The sequence below is a fragment of the Stylophora pistillata genome, chromosome 4, assembly GCF_964205215.1.
Source record: "Stylophora pistillata chromosome 4, jaStyPist1.2, whole genome shotgun sequence".
Classification (NCBI taxonomy): Eukaryota; Metazoa; Cnidaria; class Anthozoa; order Scleractinia; family Pocilloporidae; genus Stylophora; species Stylophora pistillata.
The window spans coordinates 7,702,376-7,712,962 of NC_142522.1; the positions used below are offsets into that span (position 1 = coordinate 7,702,376).

At 37.1% G+C, this 10,587-nt stretch overlaps 1 protein-coding gene and 2 long non-coding RNA genes across 5 annotated transcripts; 1 reads left to right on the top strand and 2 right to left on the bottom strand.

The window, feature by feature from the left end:
- Positions 1 to 1,494: 1,494 nt before the first annotated feature.
- On the bottom strand, positions 1,495 to 2,927 carry LOC148732213 (uncharacterized). Its single transcript, XR_016000626.1, has 2 exons — positions 2,529 to 2,927; positions 1,495 to 2,210 (listed from the first exon to the last, which is right to left on the bottom strand). It is a non-coding gene; the product is annotated as an uncharacterized LOC148732213 (long non-coding RNA).
- A 105-nt stretch (positions 2,928 to 3,032) lies between these two features.
- On the top strand, positions 3,033 to 4,378 carry LOC148732214 (uncharacterized). The gene is made up of 2 exons (XR_016000627.1): positions 3,033 to 3,236; positions 3,798 to 4,378. It is a non-coding gene; the product is annotated as an uncharacterized LOC148732214 (long non-coding RNA).
- On the bottom strand, positions 4,155 to 8,480 carry LOC148732215 (uncharacterized). 3 transcript variants are annotated; one of them, XM_088758671.1, is made up of 5 exons: positions 6,578 to 6,939; positions 6,084 to 6,163; positions 5,411 to 5,894; positions 5,135 to 5,206; positions 4,155 to 4,777 (listed from the first exon to the last, which is right to left on the bottom strand). In XM_088758671.1, the coding sequence occupies exons 1-5, from the start codon at positions 6,584 to 6,586 to the stop codon at positions 4,670 to 4,672; spliced, it is 753 nt and encodes a 250-aa protein (XP_088614797.1). In that variant the 5' UTR covers positions 6,587 to 6,939; the 3' UTR covers positions 4,155 to 4,669. The 3 variants fall into 3 exon arrangements, with proteins under 3 accessions (XP_088614797.1, XP_088614796.1, XP_088614795.1); XM_088758670.1 differs by lacking the exons at positions 4,155 to 4,777; positions 5,135 to 5,206 and having other exon boundaries at positions 5,761 to 5,894; positions 6,578 to 6,698; positions 6,800 to 8,480; XM_088758669.1 differs by lacking the exons at positions 4,155 to 4,777; positions 5,135 to 5,206 and having other exon boundaries at positions 5,826 to 5,894; positions 6,084 to 6,698; positions 6,800 to 8,480.
- Between the last annotated feature and the right edge of the window lie 2,107 nt (positions 8,481 to 10,587).

A 10,587-nucleotide genomic window follows, 5' to 3' on the forward strand; every position in this document is an offset into this window, starting at 1 on the left:
TTGTGTTTTTGGTCAAATCTGGAGTTTTTTATGAATTTTTGTAAGTCTGGTTTTTTCTTCCCACGACCGAGTAAAAGGGAGACTGGGACTAGTGACGTAAAGCCCGGACAACAGAGAAGACTGAACTCCTTGCTAACTTTATTATTTATTATCATTTTATTTTATTATTTTAATTATTTATTATTATTTTCTCATTTATTACTATTTTCTCATTTATTATTATTTTCTCATTTATTATTATTTTCTCATTTATTATTATTTTCTCATTTATTATTATTTTCTCATTTATTATTATTTTCTCATTTATTATTTTCTCATTTATTATTATTTTCTCATTTATTATTATTTTCTCATTTATTATTATATTCTCATTTATTATTATTTTCTCATTTATTATTATTTTCTCATTTATTATTATATTCTCATTTATTATTATTTTATCATTTATTATAATTTTATCATTTATTATTATTTTATTATTTATTATTATTTTATTATTTATTATTATTTTATTATTTATTATTATTTTATTAGTTATTATTATTTTATTAGTCATTATTATTTAATTATTTATTATTATTTAATTATTTATTATTATTTTATTATTTATTATTATTTTATTTTTTTATTTATTATTATTTTATTATTTATTATTATTTTATCATTTATTATTATTTTATTATTATTTTATTATGGAAATTCGTTATGCAAATTTGTGACATGTGAGTAATTGGTAAACGCCCCGTACATAATGCCTTATTTTTAAAAACTAGATCATTCGATATTGCAATTCAAGACTTTTTATTGGCTTAGCCATTGTGGTATATGAGCCAATATACCATATTCTTATATCTGTACATTGTAAAATCCGGTTTCTTTTTACAAATTTAAGTCCAGCAGATTTGTCTAATATCTTGGAGGTGTTTTAATTTTTTGATAAAACAATTATTTTAGGCAAAAACGTGAGTTCCTGATCATTTCCTTTCTCGTGTCTGATAATTAATCAGTTCCTATTTTCAGCGTTTTTGTCACACGTTTTTGATCATAGTTTTTATTTTCCTTCAAGTTATAACAAATCGGAAATACCCGTAACAGATACTCTGGAGGTGTATCCAAGGGGGTCTATGAAATAATTTGGATATATCAACAAAGTTGAAATGGTAAATTGGCCACCGTTACGATTACAAAAGCTCACGTTTCGAGCGTTAGCCCTTCGTCTATGGTTGAATTTCGTTTCCTGTCCTACAATTCATGATTATTAAAAGTTCACGTATGATGCACGATCCTCGCAGTAGAGAGCGCTATTTATGCAATAGCGAAAATCAGACCTGAAAAAAATCAGGCCTGTACGGGATTCGAACCACTGACCTCTGCGATTCTAGTGCAGCGCTCTACCAATTGAGCTAACAAGCCAACTGGGAGCAGGCCGTTAAGTTGATTCGTAATAAACCCGTGATGATAAATCAGATACAACGTATATATGAAGTTCATATATTTTGAACTGCGGTATTAGATACGTATGATGCACGATCCTCGCAGTAGGGGGCGCTATTTATGCAATAGCGAAAATCAGACCTGAAAAAAATCAGGCCTGTACGGGATTCGAACCACTGACCTCTGCGATACTAGTGCAGCGCTCTACCAATTGAGCTAACAAGCCAACTGGGAGCAGGCCGTTAAGTTGATTCGTAATAAACCCGTGATGATAAATCAGATACAATGTATATATGAAGTTCATATATTTTGAACTGCGGTATTAGATACGTATGATGCACGATCCTCGCAGTAGAGAGCGCTATTTATGCAATAGCGAAAATCAGACCTAAAGAAAAATCAGGCCTGTACGGGATTCGAACCACTGAATTAACGACCTGCTCCCAGTTGTATCTTGTGCACGGTGACTCGGTGGCGATTAGGGCGTCAACCTAAAACACATCAAAACGGCCACAAATCGCGAGGAGAACAACACAGACTACTCTCTATGAAGGTAAGACTTTATTTCTTTGATTATTTCACACAACTTTACATTTACGGAGCTCAAAAGCAAGTCCAACTAAACCACTGTACAAACTCTTTACTAATCCACTGTGAAAGAGCCCGTGGCAGAGCTTGGGTGACCTGTGGTTAATCCAGTCTGTACAGTCAATATCTTATCAGAAAACAACATTGTAAGGCTGTGGTAGATGGTTGCATCTGCTGCACACTGTTCCCTATAAAATAACAGCAAGCTTCACAACAGTGGAAAGCGTACAATAGTGTATCACCAGGCAAAATTCCTGTATCAGTTTTGTATAAATGTAATTTGATATTTTGGAAAGATTTCCATATGATCCCATACATTAATTATGCATTCGTATTTCATAAAGACTAAATCTAAAGGTTTCTTTGCCACACTCTACGCATAATCAATGTATGGGGTTACATGGAAATCTTGCTGATATTTCCTTCAAAAACACTAACAATCCCAATAGTGTGAATTGTGCCATTAACATAAACCAAGATCTCTTGACAAGGATATGATTCTTTACCTGCCAAGCAAGGGGCTGTGTGTTATCAGATTCAATTGCCTTTTGGTAAGCTGCGTGGGCCTGATCAGCCTGACCCAGTTCTGATGCACATTTTCCATAGAATACCAAGGCATTGTAGTTGGCTTTGTCTGCCTTCAACACGACCTGTAGAGAGTCAGTTTGAGGTAAAACTGTAGGAGCAATTGCAGTATACCTTGCAGCTCACTCATTTACATAATTTTGTCGGCAGCCTTCAAAGACCGAGACATATGAAACAATAAAAGCTACGATCGAAGATCGGTTTAATATCCTAGAAAAGCTATTTTTGCTCTTTCTCACAAAGGGCAGCGAGACCCTGACATGACATCTTCGATCGTAGCTTTTACGTATGCTGCAATTTAGCCATAATCTCATGGCTAGAAATCTCGGACATGGGAAGATGGGAGCGTGACTTGACCTGCCAATCACAGAAGTTAAATCCGTGCACGCCATTGGCTGGGAAGCAACACCCAATTAAGCGTGACTTCTGAACAACGTGGCGTCTACTCCGTCAAGTCGGACATGTGGGAAGAGATCCATCGGCTTTTTCGCGGATTTAAATAGCGTTACTGTTGCTGATATTTGTAGAGAATTGAAGGCAAGGAGACGTACGGTGGATGGCGGGCGTTTTTTCGAGGTGGAAAGGGTAATATCAAGCCGCCAAGGACAGCAACTAAGTTTGTAATTCAGGTAAGCGAAACTCGTATGGAAATCCCCGGAATGCAGGCCAAAAAAATTATCAATTTCGTTTTAAAGGGGATTATGCTATCAGTGAATTGATTCTCAATAATTATATTTTGTTCTAAGACTTCTGCAAACACTAAGTTGGTTCAGAGAAATGGTCTGAAAAGGTAACTTTCGCTAATTATCAGTTTAGATATTCTCCTACAAAGAATGTTTTAATTCGTAGGTAGTGTGTCAGGAGAATTTGAATAAGTCCTACGCTTCAATTGTGTTAAGCCTCAAACTACGCGTAATTTTGCGAGTATTTTATAGGAAACTGAAATATTTTTATTTTTTACTGTTAACGGGAGAGAATATCTGGTGAAATGGAAGAATTTTTAGTTCATTTGAGGCTTCATGGGAGCCTCAAGAGCATTTGAACCAGCTTTGTCTGAAGTAAGCATTTTTGCAGTGTTTACCGATTGTCATGTTCCAGAATATGGCCTTGGAATTGGTTCTTGCTTATGTTTGAATGCATAATGGGTCATTTCGATTCTGTTAATTTGTATTTATTTTAATCATGAATAGATACTACAAGCATCCCAAGCCAAACAGGAATGTCATATTAAATGAAGTTTCCAGGCATAGGGTGGCCACTGCTGCTACTTTGAAAGCATCTAAACAAAGGAAGCAAGTGACTATGGAGTTCAGAGAAGATGTATTTCAACATTTGTTTGGAAAGAAGGGAGTGATAAATGGACAGTGGAAACTTTTAGCACAAGAAGAATTTTCTCCATCATTTTTTCCTGCTAATTGGCATTGTTTACTTGACCTTTATGGGCAGGGAACAAAAGTTTTGTTCCCAATGAAAATAAGACATTTTATTTCATGGAAAACCAAAAACTATCATATAAGAGAAGGTATGATCACTGAATCAACAAGGGCTTTTCAAGAAAAGATAACCGTGGACTTTATTAAAGTTGCTGCCTAAAGTAATGTGCAGTATAAATTTAGCAGCAAATACAATCAGAAACTTGAAATTGTACATTCGAAAAAATAAATCATTTTCAAGACTTGAAATGTTATTCTCAGGCAATGTAACCCACAGCAATGATACTATATTGCTTTTCTTAATATTAACTTCAGTATACAAAAGATCTGTTCAGTTATTCCTTATCTGTTTTTGGTTCTTTTAAACTTCTTAGTAGTAGCACCAGCTTTCCTTTTTGTGCTTGCATGCTTTCTCTTATTGCTAGTGGAATTTCCTGCCAGAATTTAGTGAATTGACAGTTGAGGTCATCCCATTACTGTGATTGCTGTTGAGAGAGGTGCTTTCAGTTGCTTGCACATTTTGGGAACTGACACACTGTCTCTTTTTATTACACATCAATTCTTTTTTTCCAGTACTCCAGAAATCCTCATTTTGTTTGTTGTATTTCTTTTTCTCCTCTCTCTGTGGCTCAACTGTGCAAGGCGGTGCTCTGCTCTGATGACATCTGCTGGGCTATCCCAGTTTCTTGATTTGTGAAGGAAAACTGCTCTTGCCACATCATTATATTTTTCGACGCCTGTGTAAAGGGAAACCACTTAAGTTAGTTTTTTGGTATTATTTCACTGGCCATACATGTAGTTTGTTTTAAATTAAAATAGCCAGTGACACTGACAGTACCTAGGCCACTGAAGTGTTTTACACTACCAAATCTGTCGATGACATCTTGCAAGTGATATGCAGCAGCGTGCATATAAGGCGTCACATTCCTGTTTGCATACCCCTTACGGGAATTTGCAAGCGACAGAAAAAGTTTGATCCATTCTCTTATCTGCAGAATAAGGTTATACTTTTCTTTGGAATGATGCATTTAGCAAAAATCTGTTTGGAAACATTAGTCAAACATAATAATTGTATCATATTGGACCTACCCTACCTTTGCTCCACATTTTTCTCGTTGCTGTGGCAACAATGATGATACTGTGTGGAAATAAATGTCTGCAAAGTCCTTTGAGGAAAGTGGATAAAATTTTAGAACTTAGATGCACTGAGGATTAATTGTTTTACAAACATTAAAAATGTCCAATACTATGTGTATATTAAGATCATAAACCAACAATAACTGCGGAATATTAGGTCGCGAGGTCCATTTAGACCAATCGCACACAAGCAGAAATATTTGATGGATGATATGTAGGGCTCAGAAAAATACCTTCCATATTTTAATAACTGTCTGGGCAGTATTACAGTGGATGGAATCCTTTGAGCGCTCCAATTTTGCAGGAAGATTTTTGAGTAATTCTTTTCTTTCATCCCCCATCAGAGACATCCAATCCATTTTACCCATCCTCTTTCCATCACCATCTTTCTTCTCCCACACAGAAAATGTAATGCCACAACTGTTTGTCACTTGTGTGAGATGTCTTAAGTGACAGCCTTTAGGCTCTCCTCTCTTCTTTAAAAAATCTTCTTGATCATCCCACTCCATAGCATCCTCAATCAGATTGCCTACCAGAACGTCAGTGATTCTAAGGAGGAGATGAAGCTCATCGAGGACAATGCGATGGAGAGGTATGTTTAATAGAGGCTGGTTAATGCAGCAGAACTCAGTTAAAGTAGCAGGTTTTTTTACATCTGCCAAAGTGAATGCCATGGGGGGTTTGCTGTAAAAGTCTCCTGGCTTGGACATGTCCCATCTGAAATAGAAATGGCAGGTTTCCTGCTTTCATAGCATCAACAGAGCAGCATTTTATCATTAAAGTAAAATTCTGTTTTGTATTGACCATGCATAGCTTTATGATTACTAGGTTTTGACAATTAATTCAAAAGTTTAGTACTGTGGCTTTGAGCTAAATTCTACAGGTATTTATTTTACAACACTTTACCTTTGATCCTTGTGGACCTTACACCACAAGCAAGCATAGATGGAGTTTGCAGCTGACCTGCCACTAGCTGATAAAAGAAACTGAAGAAATAAAACAAATTATTAAGAATGAAATAGTGAGTGGTCTTCTTCCACCGAAAGCTTCCCATCTAACCGTATAATCCCCACCAAGATAGATTTCAACAGGTACTTCTTGTCCTTGGTTTATTGCCACTTTACCATCAGCTATCACTTTATTTATTTCATCCCAAGAATCTTTGAAATTTGCCTTGATGGATGCATAGCACTCTGACCCACTCATTATGGCAATAGTGTGGGTACCTAAATGATGTAATATGAATGATTAGTATAATAGCATTTGTGATAGAATAGAAACATAATGGAAGAGAAGTGTGGTGTGGGTTTCAAACAGAAAAGAAAAAAACAGTGGTTAAGCATCCCCTTTAATTGCCTGGTTGAACCAAAAGGGTGTGGACCTAAAACAAAGTTTCTTACCTCTAGCATCAAGGAGGCTGTAACTGAGTATGACAAAGTTGGTCAGTCTTGTCATTCGCGCTCCATCGCCACTGATTTTTACTTTGACTGGCTTGTCAGTAGACAGTTCACCCTTCTCTGCCTGTCATTGAAGGGAATGTTTGAAATTGTGTATTATTTTACACTTGTTTCAAGAAAGAAACTGAAATAAACATAATTTTAAATCAAATGATATATACTTACAAGAGAATTCAGCTTGCTGATAAGAGATTCTTTGAAAGAAATTTGAGCACCTGGCTCTGGTCCACTGGTTGGTTTTACCGTGCAGCTGCTATTAAGGTTGTCTCTGCATTGCTTAATAAGGTATGACCTTGGCATTCCTTTTATCAACATGCTCAATTCATGCACAAAAGGATCACCCATGGCAAACTTATCCATTAGGAACAGTACTGCTTCCACCTTCTCTTTATCACTGTCGGACAAACTGTCATATTGCTTCCATTTACATTGTGTTGTGACCTGATTGCCCAGTGGTGGTGTCCTGTTTAATGAAGAGACTGGTGGCACAGCAACTGGGGTTTGTGGTGTTGTTGGTGGGGTAGCACCAGAGGTTCCTGTTGGGGTGGAGTGGGTAGAGCCAGGGACTTGAGGTGGGGTAGGTGTCATAAAACCAGAGGCCCGATATGGAATAAATGTGGTAGAACCACTGACTTGTGGTGGTGCTGATGGAGCAGAACTAGGAAGTTGTGTAGGGGTAGGGCCAGGAGTTTGTGATGGGGTGGGAGGAGCACATGATGTACTACTGGAAGGTGACATCTTTAATGGGTATTGATTTCCCTCTTTGTCTTTAAAGCCCAAAGCATCAAGTTCCAAACCATACTGTTTGCTGAGCCATAAGGCTTTTCGTGCTCTGCTTGAAACAGCTTCTAACCTACGACGTACCTGTCGTTTAGAAAGTGTTGCCATCTCCTTAGTGAACAACTGTCTCTCACTGACATCATTACTTTGTTGTTTCTCTAATTTTCTTACATATTTTTTTAATTCTTCATTTTCTTTTTCTAGATTAGAAATTTTTTTCTTATCCTGGCTGTTGAGGATTTCCTCTGTTAGTTCCTCAAAAAGCTTTTCCTTTTCATCTTCAAGATTTTCATACTTTTTTCTCCATTCATCGACTTCACCATAACACTCCTGTAACCTTTCCATTAAAACTGTTTTTTTTTGCTTCAAGTCTCTTTAGTTCTTCCTCCATCTCCCCGGAATTCATTACATCACCGGCCAAAATGCTGAGGTTTGTCCAGGCGTTTAAAATTTTATTTCTCTGCTCTTTTGAGCCGGATCTGTTTTTTTCCCTTAAGCTCCCAGTTAGACGAATGGTCGTAACTCGCAAGCGTTCTTTCATTCGTTTGGAATCTCTTTTAATTCTCAGAACAGTTCCAGGTATAATGTCGTTAAGCAAGTCGGTGTGGTTTTTCTCGGAGTCCTTTAAACTTGCCCACTGCAACAGTATAGTGTTTCGGAAAGCCATCCTGTACACAACTTGATCACCAGCAATTGCTTGTTTTACAACATAGTCCAGATCTTTGTAGTTAAGGTGTTGTGAAGAAACTGTTCCATTTATAAGCACATTCACCTCCTCTTTTGATAAAGTTTTGTCAGGCATTTCACTGTATAATAATACAGGTGATGCTGAAATCTTGTTGCCCAGAAAATAATTAATATCTTGGGATCCGGAAATCGGGCCCTCCTGATGCTGAAATTTGCATATTCAAAATAATTCGTTGTGTTGCTGGGTGACCTTTAAGTTTCGCGCCGCGTTTTTGCGCCATCAGGAGAGTCCGGCTTCAGATCCCCCAGGTTTTAAATTTCCGGGCAATAAGATAAAAAGAGACTGGAAGAAAGAAAGCCGCGTTACCGGATGTACCGTTGCAGTTATGTCCTCTTGTTGTAGATATGTCCTCTGACGTAATGTGATACAATGGCCAATCACATCCTGTGATCTATGGAGCGACACACGGCTTGGGACTGGTTAAGAGATCCCGTTGCAGTTATGTCTTCAAGCAAAAGTGCTCATTCAAGGGGGTCGGGATAAGTAGAAAATTTGACACGCAACTTGCAACTGATCTCAGGAAATCACGCTGTTCGCAATCTCTCACATTACTTTCCTTGAAGTTCTATCACTCCTTCGTTAACGCCGTGTGATCGCATCGTTCTTCTAATCTAAACGTCCTAAACGTGGAAGAGCAACTTGCTACGTAAATAACAAAGCGACTTTTGACCAAAGGATGCGTTATTGTTCACGCTTCATTTGCAGTCTTGCTTTATTTACAGACGTCATTGTTCGACTTGCGACTTCAAAGACAACATTTTACCCATATCACAATTGTTTTATTTTCTTGAATCGTTGAAGATCGTAGATTATGGTTCGTCGGCATAAAATTATATATTTTTGACGCTTCGCTGATCTGCCGGAGGTAAGATCGACTGAGAGGTCAAAGTTCTGATAATTTGTCTGCGTCACGAAGTCTTCCTTCAATCACAGAAGTTTGGCCTTCAGTTGATTGTTTCGAATATCGTAGGTTTTTGCTGTATGGCAAAGATCTGAAGAAGTAGATTGTGAAATTTGAAATAGTAGATTGTGATGTGATTTTATTACGGTTCCGCTGATTTTAGTTGTACTCTCTTTAGTTCTGTCTCTAATTTCATTATGGTCCGGTTCTGCTGTTTTAAGCAGCTCTTTTTTTAGTGCTGTTTCTAAATTATAACACCAACTCGCTACTATACGCACTGCCCAAATTCCTGATAGATCGCTTACAAAATGTCCAGAGTGCCGCAGCTCGTGTCGTCACTCATACAAGAAAGTACGACCATATCAAACCCATCTTAAAGCAGCTGCACTGGCTCCCAGTTAGCCAGCGCATAGATTACAAGATACTACTTCTGACCTACAAAGCGCTCAACGGCCAGGCCCCTAGTTACATCACTGAACTGTTGAAGCCTTATGTAACGACCAGAAACCTGAGGTCCTCCTCTAAAAATTTACTTAAAGTACCATCTGTTAAGCTAGCAAGTTATGGTCATAGGTGTTTCTCTTTTGTAGCACCGACTCTATGGAACTCTCTTCGAAACAACATAAGAGTGAGCGGCTCGCTATCACATTTTAAGACCTGTATAAAGACATACCTTTTTAACAAATTTTATAATTAGACTACTCCTTATTGAGCTATTTAATTATTCAAGTAGTAAGTTAGGCCGCTAGATAGTTAGATAGTAAGTTAGTTGATTAGTTGGTGAGCTAGTTAATTGGCTAGGAAATTAGTTAATTTCAATATAAGTTTAAAGTTTTTACTTTCATTACAACAGACTACCTTATTAGCTAGTTTCTTTTACTGATGTTTTAGAGATTTTTTTATGGTTTTTATAATCTTATCGATCCGATTTATAAAATTACTGTACAACGCTATTGGATAGTGATAGAAAAGCGCTATATAAATACCGTACTATTATTATTATTATTATTTATTAATTATTGTCGGATTTGTTGTACTTTTGGGTGGATTTGTCATAATTTACCCCGTTTACGACAAATTCACATAATGATCAAATCGAAAATCGGGTAAAGATGGCTATGGCAAGTCATTAGAATATATTCCATCTAAAGGACCTTAAGGATGAATTTCACAGAATTTACCCTGTTTTTCTAGAATTCGCTGATCAAATGGAAAAACCAGGTAAAGGGGATGGCATATGGAAACTTAGCGTGTTAGCCACTTACGGATGAATTCGTAGAATTTATCCCGTTTTTCTAGAATTCATAAAAAAATGGAAAATCGGGTTAAAGATTGGCTATGGCAACTTGTGATCTAATTCATTCGGAGGATGAACGCTTAGAGTTCACCCCGATTTTTGTCAAATTCACTGAGAAAAAAATTGGCAATTCGGGATAAAGATAGCATGTGGGCACTTCGGGTATTATTCACCTGTAACATGAAGGCTCACAATTTACCCCGTTTTTCTCGAATTCGATCGGTTAT

Coding starts and splice junctions, on each gene's coding strand:
- LOC148732215 (XM_088758669.1), bottom strand. CDS start 7,759: ATGGAAAGGTTACAGGAGTGTTATGGTGAAGTCGATGAATGGAGAAAA. Junction 6,699..6,799: donor TCAGCAAGCTGAATTCTCTT/GTAAGTATATAT, acceptor CTTCAATGACAG/GCAGAGAAGGGTGAACTGTC.